Source organism: Stegostoma tigrinum, chromosome 2 (genome assembly GCF_030684315.1).
Source record: "Stegostoma tigrinum isolate sSteTig4 chromosome 2, sSteTig4.hap1, whole genome shotgun sequence".
NCBI lineage: Eukaryota > Metazoa > Chordata > Chondrichthyes > Orectolobiformes > Stegostomatidae > Stegostoma > Stegostoma tigrinum.
This window is the reverse complement of record NC_081355.1, coordinates 20,834,142-20,853,487: the sequence shown is the minus strand read 5'-3', so window position 1 is coordinate 20,853,487 and position 19,346 is coordinate 20,834,142. Positions and strand designations below refer to the sequence as shown.

The window sequence follows — 19,346 nt, the reverse complement described above, 5'->3', positions numbered from 1 at the left end:
CATCTTCCTATTAGAGAGACAACTGGTGAGTTTAACCCATGGATCACCACAACGCAGACAAGGGCCAAGGTTGAGAAGGCTGGACATTTATGGTAACTGCAGCCAGTACACGGATCAAACCCATACTTTTGATGACACTCTGCATCGCAATCCAGCTACCCATCCAACTGAGCTAACCAACCCCAGGTAGTTTCTTAGTGAATTCGCATGGGGAAGGGTGGCACAGCTTGATACGGAAGTTTAGTGTAACGCAGAAACAGTTGGCAGCACTGTTAGATTTTTTTCTTGCAGCCTCACTGGTTGTCCTTAAAAGAGAATCTCTCAAACGTGAGTAGGGAAATAGACGGAAGAGAAAACTGAAGTAAGTGACTAAATTGATGAAATCTAAAATGCACACAGAGTCAAATGTGAAGTCCTGTCAGGATTCTGCTGGACTTGAATGTGATTTAATCACACTTGCTTTAGCAGTGACACATCATATAAATCTAGAAGATTGAGGCCCTTGGCATGCTGTTTGGTTATATCTGTTATTTCAGGACATTTGAGCAAATTAAGTTCACAATTATTCCTTAGTATCATTGGAGATCATTCATCTATGTGCTACTATCTATCATTTTTAAGTTTTAACATTGAGCTCTGTAAAGATCTAAAGAAGAACTATGTTGCTAAAGTTTGTGCGAACATAAACTGAGAAAACCCATCACTTTGGTCACAGGAGTGATTTCACTTCTTAAAAAGGCAAATGGAGTTAAAAATTGGAGCTATGCTGACTGCTGGAAAATTTATAACTTTAGTAGCTAGGATATCATCTTACTGTTTTATACTAGATGAGAAAGTAAAATTAAATTTTGGGATATACTCAACACTGATGCTTATTTTATAGTTTTTTAAAAAAAGTCTTGATCCACTATTTGAAATTTTTCAGATTGAAGGTATTGAGTAAAAAGAGGTATGGGCAACCGATAACACTTGTTGTTTTGAAGAAATGGAATTTGTTTAGCTGTAACATGATTGTGTGGGATGCACTTTATGTAATACTCTGTGGATTTATTTGTGTAGATGTAAAATGTACATTGAGTCATGTCAAAATATTCTGCAGTTTGAACTTGTTTTGTGCTGCGGTACAGTGGAAGCAATCCATTTGACTTGAATGTCTCTAGAAAAGGAAGAAATTAACAAGGTTTGCCTGTCTGCCTGTCTGCCATCTTCATGACATGCCTGCTTGTATTGAGTAGGTGAGGATATATTCATACCCATTGTTTGCACCTACATTCCAAGTTTCACAGTAATGCTGATTTTCTAGTCCCCCAACTAAAGGCTTGCATATTTTGCATAAGGCACTGGAGGGAAGTTAATCCCACTGGGACTCTAGAGTTTGTTTTTTTCCCCCTCCTAGTTCCTGTAAAGAGAAAACTATGAAATGCTTTACTGGTTTAATTGTCAATACTCCCTTGACAGGTTAGGGTGGAAGATCATGTTTGTGTGTTTCTTGCTGTAAATGATGAGTTCATGTTTGTCGTAAATTGGTGTTGAGTTCTGATGTTTCAGCATGTAGCTGAAAATGGATAGTGGGAAAATTTTTAGATAATGCAAGAAATATTTACTGACTTCAGACTTTACACTAAAATTTCACAATTGGTAATTGTTAAAAGTAGAAATGGAAAGTTTTAGCAATACATACATTGTCTATAGTTTGACTTTATAAAGGTTTAAAGATGTTGAAATGACGAGTGCTTGAGAAAACTTGCAGCTTTTGCATATGTAGAGTGATGAATTGGATTGAAAAAAGCTTAAAAGGAAATATAATATTTAACAAGATTACCTGTTGAGGGTTTAACACAGTACACTGGTGAAACCCTTGTGATTTCAGAAAATATTTGGGATGTTGCTGGGGCTGGAGGGTTTGAGCGAGAGAGAGGTTGAATAGGCTGGGGCTATTTTCCCTGGAATCATTAGAGGCTGAGCGGTGATTTTATAGAGGTTTATAAAGTCTTGGGGGCATAGATTGGGGAAAAGACTGTCTTTTTACCCTGAGTAGGTAAGCCCAAAACTAGAGCGCATAGGTTTATGGTGAGGGGGGAAAGATTTAAAACGGACCCCTGAGGGGGACAACTTTTCCACGCAGAGGGTAGTGTGTGTAGAATGAGCTGCCAGAGGAAGTGGTGGAGGCTAGTACAAATACAACATTTGGAAGGCATCTGGATGGGTACATGAATAGAAAGGTTTTAGAGGGATATGTCTGAAATGCTGGCAAATCAGATGAGGTAAAATTAAGATATCTGGTTGGCGTGGAATAGTTGGACTGAAGCATCTGTTTCAGTGCTGTACATCTCTATGACCTTACAACTCTTTTTTTTAAACCTGCTGAAAATTGTTGTTTTTGGGATCTTGGTTTTTTTGTGATTTGTGTTATTGTGGGTAGGGATTATGATTTTAAGAAAAAAAAATAGGCAGTGCATTCTTTCAGTCAAAGAATTTCTCCACCAAGTCTTTGTTTGATATTTAGGTGGTTATTTTCCTGCAGTTGCTAGGCATTGCGGGTTGTGTTGGGACTAACATCTCATAATGAAAGAGGCACTGTGAAGACTTCAGTAACAGGAGTTGTTTGATATTCTAATGTGATTTAACTACGTAGTGGAAATAGAAGTAGTGTATAAAAACTGTGTCCTAATGATTTATTTAAATGTGAAACACTGGTATGAATCCAGTAAATCAGAATGTATGCCTGATATTCACAAGTTAAACATACATGTGTTAGAATGCATATTGATAATGAGAAAAATCTACTTTCTGGCCACCAGAAAAGCCAGTGCAGATAGCCATGGGAATGATCATTGCTAAATCACCAAAAAGACTTACTATTTCAGATTGTTAGTTTACCGTGTAAACTGAAACTGTTAAGAAATATTCCCATGTTGCAAGTGTAATCAAATGTGTCCAAAATGACTACTTAGAATAAATCAATTGAAGCAATGACTTTACTACAGCAATTAAAATTGTTGACGACTAATATTTGAGGTTTGGAAATTTTGTATTTCAAAAACATTTAATGTTTTCCTCAGAAGTTCAATTTTAATTTGAACTACAGTTCTTTTCAAAAACATCATTTCTATTAAACTCAGATTGCAAATAATTTGAAGTGCAAGCCATTCATATTTGTTGTCTTGATCTTTGGCATGGAACCTGTCTATTCCTAATGATTCAATATTATTGCCCCCAACTCTAATTTGGATTGCTTCAAAAATGAAAACTCGACACTTGCTGGAAAGTTACGGATCTTCTAAGTGCATTTCAAATGATCTTGTCATGTAAATCCAGCCATTATCAAACTGTTGAATGACTGTAGCCTCAAATAATGTAACTTGCAATGTAACCTATATGCCTGTAAGTCTTTTTGATCTGTACATCCTTTGCTGTGATCTCCTGTAGTGCTCATAATTCACTGTATTTCAGTACACGTGACAATAAAGTCAATCAATTGAAATTAAATAATTTCAGATAGTGTTTGTTTGTAGACTTGTTCTAATAGTGTATGAAAATTTACCATATAAACTACTACACATTCTGACTTGGGCTATTCATCTATCTAGTGATCCTGAGTTGTATTAACTCCCTACATTCGTCCTACGCATGCTTTGCTAAAGAGTGTGTTGGTTAACTTAAAAGACCTTCCATTTTATTGGCTGACAGTTAATCAGAATGTATATCTGATATTCACAAGTTAAATGTATATATGTTAAGATGCACATTGATAATGAGAAAAATCAAAGTTGAACTGCACCTGAAGAAAAATGAGGTTATATCTGCATGGGTCCATTTGGTCACTAGGTTATATATTTTAGAAATTACATGTTTATTTAATCTAATGGAATCTCACCAATATTCACTATAATGAACATCCTTGGCACCACAGGTCTCAACCTCTGCACACTCCAACCTGGAGTAAACTGTTCTTGCAGGCACTTGCTTTTAACTCTGGCAACCTATATGGGACCTCCCTATAGATAATAGAACATAGAAAAGTACAGCACAGTACAGGCCCTTCGGCCCATGATGTTGTGCCCTGGAATAATCCTAATCCAAAAATAAAATAACCGAACCTACATTCCCCTCAATTCACTGCTGTCCATGTGCATGTCCAGCAGTCGATTAAATGTCACTAGTGACTCTGCTTCCACGACTACCACTGGCAAACTATTCCATGCGCTCACAACTCTCTGGGTGAAGAACCTCCTTCTGACATCTCCTCTATACCTTCCTCCTAACACCTTAAAACTATGACCCCTCGTGGCAGTCAATCCTGCCCTGGGGAAAAGCCTCTGGCTATTGACTCTATCCATGCCTCTCATTACCTTATACACCTCGATCAGGTCACCTTTCTTCCTCCTTCTCTCCAGAGAGAAAAGTCTGAGCTCAGTCAACCTCTCCTCGTAAGACGAGCCCTCCAGTCCAGGCAGCATCCTGGTAAACCTCCTTTGCACCCTCTCCAAAGCCTCCACATCTTTCCTATAATAGGGCGACCAGAACTAGACACAATATTCCAAGTGTGGTCTCACCAGGGTTTTGTAGAGCTGCAGCATAACCTCGCGGCTCTTAAACCCAATCCTCCTGTTAATGAAAGCCAAAACACCATATGCTTTCTTAACAACCTTATCCACTTGGGTGGCAACTTTGAGGGAGCTATGCACTTGAACACCAAGATCCCACTGTTCATCCACACTGCCGAGAATCCTGCCTTTAATCCTATATTCAGCATTTAAGTTTGACCTTCCAAAATGCATCACTTCGCATTTATCCAGGTTGAACTCCATCTGCCATTTCTCAGCCCAGCTCTGCATACTGCCAGTGTCTCGCTGAAGCCTGCAATAGCCCTCAATACTATCAACGGCACCTCCAACCTTTGTGTCATCAGCAAACATACTAACCCACCCCTCAACCTCCTCATCCAAGTCCCTTTTCAAAATATCTTTCAGCATTGTCTTTATTACCTGATGGAGTGTATTGTCCGTTGTGATAACTTTGCCCATGTGTCTGAAGATGATTGTTCTTGATCAAGGTTGAAAGCTAAAGTTAAGTTCCAGTTTCCTGGAGCAGTGTACTTGAAATTGGTGATATTTACTTCCACATTTTCATTCACTTGATTTACATGTGTCTTCATGGTCTACATTTAGGTACATAATTCTTTTGAAGTTTGCATTACATATGGATAGGATGGTTAAGAAGGCATTGAGCATGCTTGCTTTCATTTGCTCAGATTTCTAAGTGTAGGAGATGAGAAATTGTGTTGAGGTTGCACAGGTTGTTGGTGAGGCGTCTTCTGGAGTACTGTGTCCAGTTATGGTTTCCTTGTAGGAAGGATATTGTTAAGGTGGAGAGGGCTCAGAAGGTATTTACCAGGATGTTGCTGGGAATGGTGTTGTTTGAGTTCTAAGGATAGGCTGAGACTTTTTTCGGTGGAGCGTAGGATGTTGAGAAGTGACCTTACAAAGGTTTACAAAATCGTGTGTGGGGTGCAGCTAAGGTGAAGGGCAGGTGTATTTTCTCTAGGGTGCAGATTTTCAAGACTAGGGGCATATTTTTATGGTGAGAGAAGAAAGATTTTTAAAAAAGAAATGAGGGGCACTTTTTTTTTATACACTGATTTGTGTGTGAAATGAATTTCCAGAGGAAATGATGGATGCAGGTACGTTTACAAGACATTTAGATAAGTACAAGAATAAGAAATGTTTGGAGGGATACAGGCCAAGTGAACGCAGATGGAACCAGTTTAGTTTGGAGTTATGTCAGAGACAAAGGGAACTGCAGATGCTGGAGAATCCAAGATAACAAGGTGTAGAGCTGGATGAACACAGCAGGCCAAGCAGCAATTTAGGAGCACAAAAGCTGACATTTCGGGCTTAGACCAGAAGGGCCCTGAAATGTCAGCTTTTGTGCTCCTAAGATGCTGCTTGTCCTGCTGTGTTCATCCAGCTTCACACTTTGTTATCTTAGTTTTGGAATTATGGATTGGTTGGACTGAAAGGTCTGTTTCCATGCTTTACGATTTCCCCTCATAAACCAGGGTGCTGGTCCGATTCAGTCGGTGCCTAGAAGGTTTGCACAAATTTAGTTGCATGTGTTAAGGTAAGCCTTGATCAAAAGTTTGGTAAATGGTTTACATCACAGAAATGGCTCATTCGGCCCATTGCCAGTCATTGAGCAATTCAATCAGTTGGCCCACAGCCTTGTATAATATGAAGCTTCAAGTGATCACAATGCACTTCTCAAATGTTGTGCAGGTTCTTTGGCAGGCAGTAACTAGTGGCGTGCCACAGGGATCATTGCTGAGACCCCCAGCTATTCACAATATATAATGAGGGAACAAAATGTAATATTTCAAAGTTTATCGGCGAGTCCAAATTGGGTGGGAGGGTGAACTGTGAGGATGCAGTGATCGTTCAGCATGATCTGGACAGGTTAGGTGAGTGGGCAAATCAATGGCAGATGCAGTATAATTTGGAGAAATGTGATGTTGTTTACTTTTGAAGCAAAAAGGAGGAGGCAGATTACTACGTGAATGGCTGTAATTTGGGACGAGAGTGTGTGCAGCTCGACTTGGGTGTCCTTGTGCACCAGTCACTGAATGTAAGCATGCAGGTGCAGCAGGCAGTAAAGAATGAAAATGGTATATTGGACTTTATTGCCAGAGGTTTTAAGTACAGGAGCAGGGATGTGTTGCAGTTATGCAGGGTCTTGGTGAGGCTGCGCCCAGAATATCGTGTGCCATTCTGGTCTCCTTTTTCTGAGGAAAGATGCTCTTGGGAGTGCAGTGAAGGCTTACCAAGCTGATTCCAGGTTGGCAGGAGAGATTAACTAGGTTAGGATTGTTTTTACTGCAGTTGAGATGAATGACTGGGAATATCATAGAGACTTATATGACTTATATAACATGACTTGACAGCATTGATGCAGAGAGGATGTTCCCGATGATGGATATGTCCAGAAACAGGGGTCACAGTCTGAGGATTTGGGGTAGATCATTTAGGACAGAAACCACCCAGAGTGGTGAAATTGTGGAATTCATTACCACAAGAAACAATTGATGCGAAAACATTGAATGTATTCAAGAGGTGGCTAGATATAGCACTTGTGTCGAAATGGGATCAAAGATTTTGAGGAGAAAGCAGGATTAAGGTGTTGAGTTGGACAATCAGCTTTGATTGTGATGAATGGCAGAGCAGGCTCAATGGGTCAAATGGCCGCCTCCTGCTGCCGGACAGCTGGAAATGGTGGCAATGGTGGAGGGAACCTGAGACGGAGATTTCAGAGCCCATTACAGTGCTTGGCTCTTGTCGAATAGTGGAGGGTAGTAAGAAGAGGGAAAGATGAACACTTGCAGTAAAGTCTTGCCTTATATTCGGTGTTTCAACATGTTGGCGGAGCATGGTGTCACTTTGCATTTTGCACATTTTTCACTGTATTTTTATATAAATGTGATAAATTTTTTAAAAATCAAATTGATCAAAATGGAATGGTTCAATCTAAGTTGAGAAATTTTAAATTAAGTTTCCAGGAATTGATGGTATTCTAAGGTGCTAAGATGCATATCGTAAAATAACAAATGCTCTTCATAAGTGTGTCCAATGTACAAAGGGTACATTAAATTGGGTGCATACCAATGTTTCAGTTTGTAAAATTGTTGACCCAGGCATCTGTAGATTTCATTAGTCTTTGATCTTTGCTTATATAGAATCACCTCGAATGTCTTATTGCACAGAATAAGAGCTGAAGCTTTCATTAATTTTTTTTCTGGAATTAATACCATTTATCTGTTGAATTTATTACTAATGAAAACTATGCTCACCTTGGGAAACTTTGGAGTTTCTGATTTCTTATTAATATTGCTGATTCTAAGTAATCTTGGCTTTTCCACACTTTGCACTCAACTTGCTGCAATCAATTCCTATAGAAATTTGGAGGCTTCCAGTCATAAGCTGAGGGGAAATGTTTTGCAGTGATCTAAATACTTTGCCTCTTTCTTACTGATTCATTTATTAGGCTTTGCTCTTGTATCCAGTTCCCCAGTCAAAAATTAAGAGTTCACAATAAATGGAGGAAGACACTTACTTTCTTGTAGTGTATTTTAACTTCTCTATAGTCTATTTTTTTAAAAAAACCACTACATCCATTTCACAGAATCACAATGGACAAAGACATGGTGCTACCACATGGTCCCATAAACCTATCGTCTTGACCAAGCTGCCTGCTGGGATAGCGTCAGAAAAGAGTGTTTCACCGATTTTGAAGCAGTATGCGTGAAATAGTACATAGCAATGTTACCAGATGAGGAAAGGGAATTGGCTCCCCTTTCAATAATATCTTGTTCTGTTGCGACAATTTTGCTTTCTTGAGCTTTCAACATCATTTACTACATCAAAAATTAGAGAGTCAAATTAGGTCTGGTTTACTCGTGTTGTAAGAAAAGGAAATTTTCATAGTAACCCATTAAAAAAATAACACCACGACGTCAAACACAAGCACTAATAATAAGCTTAAAAAGTGCAAGGAGGATTTCTATTCCGGATAGGAACAAGGCAGTTGTAGTTTAACGTTCTTGAGTTAAGAATTAACACGAGTTTGAACTGTTTACTAGTTGTCTTTCTTCAGTAGCAGTGAAATTTGCAGATATCCTTGAGCTCCTAGCAAATGGTTACTTTTTCCAAATTGCTCTTTCACTGGCACTGAGATCGAGAGAGACAAAGGGGAAATCTCTTCCTTCATATTTTCTTCTCACTGCTTCTCAAAACAGTTGCCTGAAGTACAGTTCCTTTGCGGATTCTTGGTTTCCCCCAAACTGGATGATCTGCACGTGACTTCCATCTCAGTGAGCAACTTCCATTTACGTAGGGTGCCCTCTTGTGGCACTGGGGAAAATATCAACCTCTGGACCCAGAAGCCTGTCTTCTAATCTCGCTTGCTCCAGAAATGTGTATTAACATTGCTGAATAGGTTGTTTAGAAAATAGTTTAGATTTTGGAAAAAAAAACTTTTCAGTTATGTATGGGTAAACAGGAGATGCAGAGGTCACTTTCAATGCCTTTTCATAACAGGTTTATTTCAGCTCCGGTTGACATGTTTATTGAGCATGGCTCAACTTGATCACAGCCATTTTGATCAGCATTCATGCGCTTTTAAATAGCCATTTTACTTCATGCAGATCTTGAGTATCAAAATTGAGGTGGAAATTGTGTATTGATAAATCATCTCTATGAAAATTGTAACTGATGCTACATTATTCATACCTTCTTCATCCTTGTTTCAGAGTTGATAGAGACCGAAGTGGTGTTATCACTGAAAGTGAGCTTCAGCAGGCTTTATCCAATGGTAAGATGATAAATACAGTCTTTAATTTTGTAGTGTCTTTCTTGAAACTAAAAAAAAATACCGTTTACTGACTATCATGGCACTGAAATGAAATTTCATGATGGTGGGATAAATGAAAAGATATCAATGCTGGCTTGTGTAAAGGTACTGGATTGCAAATTTTAAAAAATGCACAGTAAAACTGAACTTAATTCATATTGCTTAGAGTTACTATTTGCTTTGGCTTTCATGTGTAAACCCTTGTCATTACTGTTCACAAAATAATATTTCATTTTGACTCGTTTCTCACTCAGTACTAATTTTTCATACTTTAATTTTTATCCGATATGTCGTTTGTGAGATTAATCGGCATGCAAGCGGTCCTGTTTTGAAGCTTGACAGGGGTGGTGTTTTTTTTTTGTTATTCCTTACTTCCGGTGTGTCCACCTCCCAGTTAGTTTCAAATCCGTTCCAATCAGCATGATAGTTCAGACAACGTAGCAGACTGTATGGAGGCAGGTCTTCATCTCCACCAAGATTGTGTGTGGATCTCATTCTTTTTGACACTGTCATGGACTGATACACCTGCTGCTTGTAGACTAGTGAGCCTAAGATCAAGTATATCTTTCCCTCTTGGTTCCCTCACCAATTTGTTGCAGGTGGGCTTGGTCTAGTAGCTGTGTCCTTTAGGACTTGGTTAGCTTGCTCAGTAATGGTGCTACTGAGCCACTCTTGGTGATATGTTGAAGCCCCCCTCCAAAATGCATTCTATGCCCTTGCTTCCCAAAGTGCAACTTTAAATTTGGTCAATATGGAGAATTGATGCATCAACTGGGAGTCATAGATGGTAATCAGGTGATTTTCTTGCCCTTATTTCACCCTTATGAGACATCATGGGGTCCAGAGTCCATCTTGATCACTCCCAGGGCAACTCCCTCCTGACAGTATGCCACTGCAACCTCGGGAAGGTCATTTTGAAGTGGAGTCTTTGAAAGTTGGGCAAACAGTAAATCAATTCAGCACAGCATGTCATTGAACTAGTACACGTGGCTTTGATCTAACTCAACACCTGCAAATGCATGATAATAAAATGTGAGGCTGGATGAACACAGCAGGCCAAGCAGCATCTCAGGAGCACAAAAGCAGAGGTTTCGGGCCTAGACCCTTCTTCAGAGAGGGGGATGGGGTGAGGGTTCTGGAATAAATAGGGAGAGAGGGGGAGGCGGACCGAAGATGGAGAGAAAAGAAGGTAGGTGGAGAGAGTATAGGTGGGGAGGTAGGGAGGGGAAGGGTCAGTCCAGGAAAAACGGACAGGTCAAGGAGGTGGGATGAGGTTAGTAGGTAGATGGGAGTGTGGCTTGGGATGGGAGGAAGGGATGGGTGAGAGGAAGAACCGGTTAGGGAGGCAGAGACAGGTTGGACTGGTTTTGGGATGCAGTGGGTGGAGGGAAAGAGCTGGGCTGGTTGTGTGGTGCAGTGGGGGGAGGGGATGAACTGGGCTGGTTTAGGGAAGCGGTGAGGGAAGAGTGGCTCAGTAGCACCGTTACTGAGCAAGCTAACCAAGTCCTAAAGGACACAGCTACTAGACCAAGCCCACCTGCAACAAGGCCCTCCGCTTCTTCCTGTCCCGAAGGCCCAACCAGTCCCCCTCCACCGACACCCTCATCCGCCTAGCCGAACTCGTCCTCCCCCTCAACAACTTCTCTTTTGACTCCTCCCACTTCCTACAAACTAAAGGGTTGGCCATGGGCCCCAGCTATGCCTGCCTCTTTGTAGCTTACGTGGAACAGTCCCTGTTCCGCACCTACACAGGCCCCAAACCCCACCTCTTCCTCCGGTACATTGATGACTGTATCGGCGCCGCCTCTTGCTCCCCAGAGGAGCTCGAACAGTTCATCCACTTCACCAACGCCTTCCACCCCAACCTTCAGTTCACCTGGGCCATCTCCAGCACATCCCTCACCTTCCTGGACCCCTCAGTCTCCATCTCAGGCAACCAGCTTGTAACTGATGTCCATTTCAAGCCCACCGACTCCCACAGCTACCTAGAATACACCTCCTCCTCCCACCCACCCTCCTGCAAAAATTCCATCCCCTATTCCCAATTCCTCTGCCTCCGCCGCATCTGCTCCCACGATAAGACATTCCACTCCCGCACATCCCAGATGTCCAAGTTCTTTAAGGACCGCAACTTTCCCCCCACAGTGGTCGAGAACGCCCTTGACCACGTCTCCCGTATTTCCCGCAACACATCCCTCACACCCCGCCACCGCCACAACTGCCCAAAGAGGATCCCCCTCGTTCTCACACACCACCCCACCAACCTCCAGATACAACGCATCATCCTCCGACACTTCAGCCATCTACAATCCGACCCCACCACCCAAGACATTTTTCCATCCCCACTCCTGTCTGCTTTCCGGAGAGACCACTCTCTCCGTGACTCCCTTGTTCGCTCCACACTGCCCTCCAACCCCACCACACCTGGCACCTTCCCCTGCAACCGCAGGAAATGCTACACTTGCCCCCACACCTCATCCCTCACCCCTATCCCAGGCCCCAAGATGACATTCCACATTAAGCAGAGGTTCACCTGCACATCTGCCAATGTGGTATACTGCATCCACTGTACCCGGTGTGGCTACCTCTACATTGGGGAAACCAAGCGGAGGCTTGGGGACCACTTTGCAGAACACTTCCGCTCAGTTTGCAACAAACAACTGCACCTCCCAGTCGCAAACCATTTCCACTCCCCCTCCCATTCTTTAGATGACATGTCCATCATGGGCCTCCTGCAGTGCCACAGTGATGCCACCCGAAGGTTGCAGGAACAGCAACTCATATTCCGCCTGGGAACCCTGCAGCCTAATGGTGTCAATGTGGACTTCACCAGTTTCAAAATCTCCCATTCCCCCACCGCATCCCTAAACCAGCCCAGTTCGTCCCCTCCCCCCACTGCACCGCACAACCAGCCCAGCTCTTCCCCTCCACCCACTGCATCCCAAAACCATTCCAACCTGTCCCTGCCTCCCTAACCTGTTCTTCCTCTCACCCATCCCTTCCTCCCACCCCAAGCTGCACCCCCATCTACCTACTAACCTCATCCCGCCTCCTTGACCTGTCCGTCTTCCCTGGACCGACCTATCCCCTCCCTACCTCCCCACCTCTCCACCTATCTTCTTTTCTCTCCATCTTTGGTCCGCCTCCCCCTCTCTCCCTATTTATTCCAGAACCCTCACCCCATCCTCCTCTCTGATGACGGGTCTAGGCCCGAAACGTCAGCTTTTGTGCTCCTGAGATGCTGCTTGGCCTGCTGTGTTCATCCAGCCTCACATTTTATTATCTTGGATTCTCCAGCATCTGCAGTTCCCATTATCTCTGATACTATTTTAACCTGCAAATGTTTGTTATTTCCCCGTAAACTGGATAAACGTCCTTATGTCAATGTATTCATTTTTTTTCCTGTTACCTAAAAGACTAAGTTCTTTATGGTGGATGATTATTTTGGTTTGTATGTAAGGACAAATAAATCCTGTTGCAATAGCATTGTGGTGAATGTAATCCAAATATTTTAGCAGTATTGAAGAACTAGTGCAGGAGGTTCACGTCAAATACAGAGGTGATTTGAGCTGTGATTGAGAGAGATCAATGTTGCCAGATTTAGAGTGCGTTGCAGAATTTGTTGCCTCAATTCTCTACTTCGCTCTTGCTCTCTCCCTGCCTTTGACCTGATATAATTCTCTAGTAAAGCCCAAGGAAATTAAGAACCAAGTTGCTCATCCTTGGAGGAAAGGATATAGTTAAAAATTACAACTTGGTGAGACTTTTTATTTTGATTAAGCAAAACAGTACTGATCACAGCATGGATGTTTTGTGTTGAGTTTGGGAATGAGAGGTTGAAGTGCAAAAGTAAACATCTACTTCTGGGCAGCAACATGTTCCCTGGGAGTGAATTGCCCACTTGCTTTCTCGATAGCAGTTACTTGCTAGGAATGAAACAAGAAGACATTACACTTCCAAAGTTAAGTTTGTCTTTTTCCTTTGATAGGAACATGGACACCCTTCAATCCAAAGACTGTCAGGTCCATCATTGGTAAGAAATCTGTTCATTCCATTTCATTTGTTAATAATAATTACAGCTCACTATTAGTGGAAGTATTACGGGTTGTAGTAATGTTATTAATTAGGTGCTGGAAAAAGCCTTGCGTGAAATGCGGTAAGGAAAATGTGATGGTGACCAGATAAAACATGGAAGGGGGATGTTTTGCTACTCGGGAATCACAGAGGGTTAATGGCTGTGAAACTGCTCTTTTTTGCAGAAGATTAGATCTAGAACATGAATTTTCTTTTCGTACTGTTCTCTTTTCTGTTTGAAGTCTGGATTAAAGATTACTTTAATAGGATGATCTTCATTAATTGATTAATACAACCAAATTCTTGATTCATGTTTTAGCAATGACAGTGTATAATACTGCCCATGAGAGAGACATTAAGCTAGTTGACTGATTTAATAATAAAACAAATTAAATGGAGGGTCACTTTTAAAACCCGCACAGATGTCCATTTTTGTAGTTGTTAATTTGAAATTGTTTCCAGTATAAATCCATAGCCCATTCCTAGCTTATTGTCTGAACGAATAAAAGGTAAGAAATATAGTGTAGGCATTACTGTGGAAGATTGGAAAATCAAGGCAAGTATATGGTTTGACAGAAAGTTTAGAACTTGGCTCACCAGCTATAATGGGCACAATAATGTATTCTCTGAAATTCCCAATCTACTCTTGTTAATTCGTTAGGTGTTGGGTAGTAATTATTTAGCATAGTCCTTTTACCCGAGTTCAAATCCAACACCAATTTTCTTTCACTACTTGTAGAGATATATAGAAGGGGTGCAGAGGAGATTCACACGGTTGATTCCAGAGTTGAGCCTGTTGGATTATGAGGAGAGACGGAGTAGACTGGGATTATACTCTTTGGAATTCAGAAGAATGAGGGGAGATCTTGTAGAAACATAAGATTATGAAGGGAAGCAGATGTAGGACTGAGGTCAGGAGGAACTTCTTCACCCAAAGGGTTGTGAATGTGTGGAATTCTCTGCCCAGTGAAGTGGTTGAAGCTATCTCACTGAATGTTTTTAAGGCAAGGCTAGATAAACTTTTGAACAGTGAAGGAATTGAGGGTTATGGTGAGTGGGCAGGTACGTGGAGCTGAGTCTCAAAGATCGGCCGTGGATGAAGGCATTAAAAGTAATATTAGCAAATTTGCTGATGACACAAAGCTGGGTGGCAGGGTGAAATGTGAGGAAGATGTTATGAGAATACAGGGTGACTTGGACAGGCTAGGTGAGTGGATGGATGTATGGCAGATGCAGTTTAATGTGGATACATGTGTGGTTATCCACTTTGGTGGCAAGAACAGGAAGGCAGATTACTATCTCAATGGAGTCAAGTTAGGTAAAGGGGAAGTACAACGAGATGTGGGTGTTCTTGTACATCAGTCAATGAAAGCAAGCATGCAGGTACAGCAGGCAGTGAAGAAAGCTAACGGCATGCTGGCCTTCATAACAAGAGGAATTGAGTATAGGAGCAAAGAGGTCCTTCTGCAGCTGTACAGGGCCCTGGTGAGACCGCACCTGGAGTATTGTGTGCAGTTTTGGTCTCCAAATTTGAGGAAGGGCATTCTGTCTATTGAGGGAGTGCAGCGTAGGTTAATGAGGTCAATTCCCAGAATGGCGGGACTATGCTATGTTGAAAGATTGGAGCGACTGGGCTTGTATACACTTGAGTTTAGAAGGATGGGAGGGGATCTGATTGAGAAGCATAACGTAATTAAAGGATTGGACACTGTGGAGGCAAGAAGCATGTTTCTGTTGATGGGGGAGTCCAGAACCAGAGGACACAGTTTAAAAATAAGGGGTAGGCCATTTAGAACAGAGTTGAGGAGAAACCTCTTCACCCAGAGAGTGGTGGATATATGGAATGCTCTCCCCCGGAAGGCAGTGGAGGACTTTCAAGAAAGAGATAGAGCTCTTAAAGATAGTGGAATCAAGGGTTATGGGGATAAGGCAGGAACAGGGTACTGATTGTGGATGATCAGCCATGATCATAATGAATGGTGGTGCTGGCTCGAAGGGCCGAATGGCCTACTCCTGCACCTTTTGTCTATCTTATTAAATGGTGGGGCCGGCTCGATGGGCCATATGGCCTACTCCTGTTCCTAGTTCTTATGAACTGAAATGCAGTTGCTCAGTCTTATCTAAGCTCATAGCAGGTAAAATATTTAGTACTTGGTTGTCAGAGCGGTTTTATTCTTTGGTTAAAAGGTAATTTATTTCTCTCCTTTTATATTTGATTTGAACTTTTAATGTTAATATCAATTAATATGGCTCCACATTAAATGTATTACACAATGGCACATTTTAGTTTTATTGTAAACACAGGAATGTTTGACCGGAATAATAGAGGAGGAGTGGATTTCAATGAATTCATGGGTCTTTGGAAGTACATAATTGACTGGCAGAACATCTTTCGAACTTATGACCGGGATAACTCTAATTTCATCGACAAAAACGAACTTAAACAGGCATTGTCAGGTTTTGGTAAGTGCTTCAGAATTTGAGTATGAACTTAGTTCATTAGCTTTTTAAAGGGAAAGTAGCAATAGGCATGAAGAAGGATTACAGAACCAAAAACAAATATTACTGGAAAAGCTCAGCAGGTCTGGCAGCATCTGTGAAGAGAGATCAGTTAACGTTTCAGATCCAGTGACCCTTCCTCAGAACTGACGGTAGCTGGGAATATATTGGTTTTTAAAGTGACTGTTATCACGTTTGTCATTTCCTACTACCTATTGTTAGCTACAAACAGTCTCCATTAACAGCTATTCACTCTCCTGGCCAGATGGTTATCCACTCCTTTGTCCAACTATTCTTTTCTGTTTGGGCTCTATCACCATATTGTTTACTCCTTACCCCTTCCCTCCACCCTATCTTCTGTATATAAACCAATATTTTCCTAGGTACAATCAGTTTGGAGAAAATCACTAGACCTGAAACGTTAACTGATTTCTGTCTACAGACGCTGGCAGATCTACTGAGCTTTTCCAGCAACTTCTGTTTTTGATTCTGATTTACAGCATCTGCAGTTCTTTTGGTTTTTATTCAGGATTTCAGAAACTTTATTTCCAGAATGCTATTTCCTAAGCTAGAGTAGTGATACTCAAGGGAACAAGGAATAAAACGGGAACCTACAGACCAATCAGTCTAATCTCAATGGTGGGGAAACTATTGGAAGCAATTCTGAGAGACAGAATTAATCTGCATTTGGAGCGGCAGGGATTAACCAAGAATGGTTGGCATGGTATTAAGGTGAGGCCATATATGACGAACTTGATTAAAATATTTGAAGAGGTGGCTAGATGAGGGGAATGCTTTTAATGTCATCTGCTTGGACTTCAGCACAACTTTTGAAAAGGTTCCCCATGGAAGACTGATAACAAAGGTAAGAGCCAATGTGATCCAAGGAAATTTGGTAAATTGAATCCACTGTGGCTGAGTGGCAGGAACCAGAGGGTGTTGGTTGAGGGGTGTGTTTCTGACTGGAGGCTTTGTCCAGTGGGGTCACAAAGGTCCATGTTGGTTCGTTGCTGTTTATGATTTTATATAAATTATTTTAGACTTGAATGTAGGTGACTTGATCTGTAAGTGCGCTACTAATACATGGGGTGGTAAATAATTAGTAGGAAATCTTTAGATGACTGGAGAGTATAATTGGGCTGATCAGTGGCAAATGGAATCCAATCTGTAAATGTGAGATTAATGCAGGACAAACAATGCAAGGGAATATGTGATGAACATCAGGACCCTGGAAAGCACAGAAAGACCAGTGCATGTACACTGGTCCCTTAAGGTATCAGGCAGCTGGATGAAGTGATTGAGGAGGTAAACGGGATACTTTTATTGTCAAAGCAGGGAGGTTATGCTAAAATAAAATGTTAGTTAAGCCACAGCTAAGAGTATCACATGCAGTTCTAGAATCCACATTCCAGGAAGGATGTGATAGCAATACCAGAATGGACAGAAGGGTTTTGATAATGAAGACAGATTGGACAAACTGGGGTTGTATTCCTTAGTGTGGAGGAGGTTGAGAAAGGACATGATTGAGAGGTATGAAATTGAGGGGGCATAGATAGGAATAAACTTTTCTCCCTTTGCTTGGGAGGTCTGTGACTGGGGCCACAGATTCTAGGGAAGGGGTAGAAGGTTTCGGATGGTAGGAGAAATGTTTACACCCAGTGTATGGTGGGAATCTGGAACTCAGTGCCTGTAAGGGTGGTGGAGGCAAAAGCTCTTGACATTTTAAGAAACATTTAGATGTGAACTTGCAATGCTAAGGTATACGAGGCCATGGACCAAGTACTAAACAATTGGATTGGAATAGGTACTTGGTGGTTTTTCATTGACATGGATATGATTGGCTGAAGGGCCTTTTGCTGTGCTGTAGATCTCTAATATCATTGTGAATTACAAGTCTATCAGTCAGTCAGAGTTGTTGTGAAGTTTTTTAAGTGACCTGAACTGAAGGATGGAAATGCAACATTTTAAATTCATACCTTTTTTAAGAAAGTCCTTTTCATTGATCTGAGGATATTTTCTGTAGTCGGTAAAACTCCAGTGTAATAACAGCACAATGAAAGCCCCTTCAATTGCTATATTTAAACTGACCACTTACATATTTAGGTGTTTTTGTAATTGCAAGAAATCTGTAGTTACCTGGTGTTGCTTTGGTTGCATCTTCAAACCTAATATTAACCTAGTTTAAAAAAGTGTTACAACCCAGCTGATGGTAATACTGGACAAGTCAGATCCTAAAATGATCCTAGCTTGATAGGTCATAAGTTTAACTTTTGCAGCTGGTTACATATTGTGGTGATTTTTCTGTGAAACACATTCACATGACACTGTAGATGTTCTTTATTCTTGTGTAATACTCACAAGGCTGTTAAAATCAAAGCTACTGAGAAACTCCAGTTCCAACTCAACTCTTTGAAATTCTATCAGAGATAATGGGAACTGCAGATGCCAGAGAATCCAAGATAACAAGATATGGGGCTGGATGAACACTGAAGGGTCTTGGCCCGAAACATCAGCTTCTGTGCTCCTAAGATGCTGCCTGGCCTGCTGTGTTCATCCAGCCCCACACTTTGTTATCTTTGAAATTCTAGTTTCCTTCCTTCGGATTGCAGAGAGAATTTTTTTTCCCCCCAAGTGTACTGCCATGAACCTTTCTGAATTTGCTCACTTAAATCTTTTAATTTTAGATAATAGGACACTTCTCTCCACACTCTCAATATGGATGCTTCAGACTAGAAACCACTTCTAAAAGGCGACTGGTCTCCTGATCTGAAAATCCTGATTCTTGTACTAGTAGAAAAATACTCTTCTGAACTGAGACCTTTAACGTAATGGCCTTAATGTTTGTTTATCTGTCATAACTATATAAACATTTTATTTACACTGCAAGCTTTGATAGGCAGTTAGCTGAAGTCTTATGCCTTCTAGAAATTCTGTGTTTAGGTCAATGTTCAAATTATTTCCTGACTACTTAAAATAAACCCTTAGGACCAACCGAAACCCATCTGCCTCATTTTAAAAATGTAAATTCTAAAATTGTTAACATTATACACACTTACAACAGTTGTTGCTTTAGTTGACTGTGTTATTAAGCTTATACCATATGCTTTTGAATGTTGTGTGGGTTATAGACAGAGGATTGCTTTAATTTAGAATGATCTCATTTGATTACTTGATTTTGTAATTGACAGTTCATTTCTAAATTTGAGAAATAAGGTACACAAATGTTAATGCATAAAAGAACTCCCCAAGTTCCTCTAGCAAGAATACATTGTTCCTGCAGCAGTAATTGAATCATTTCACATCCCAGTTTAACCATTGTGAGCATGCTCCCAGTTTTGCTGTGTTATTTGAATACTTATCAAGCATAGCAA

The 19,346-nt window shown here is 41.2% G+C and overlaps 1 protein-coding gene across 1 annotated transcript in view; it reads left to right on the top strand.

The window, feature by feature from the left end:
• pdcd6 (programmed cell death 6) overlaps positions 1–19,346 on the top strand; it is a 29,445-nt gene that overhangs the window by 2,830 nt on the left and 7,269 nt on the right. Inside the window, exons 2-4 of the mRNA XM_048554936.2 lie at positions 9,302–9,363; positions 13,391–13,435; positions 15,781–15,939. Of these exons, the coding sequence (XP_048410893.1) occupies positions 9,302–9,363; positions 13,391–13,435; positions 15,781–15,939 (266 nt within the window). The remainder of the gene's footprint in view (positions 1–9,301; positions 9,364–13,390; positions 13,436–15,780; positions 15,940–19,346) is intronic.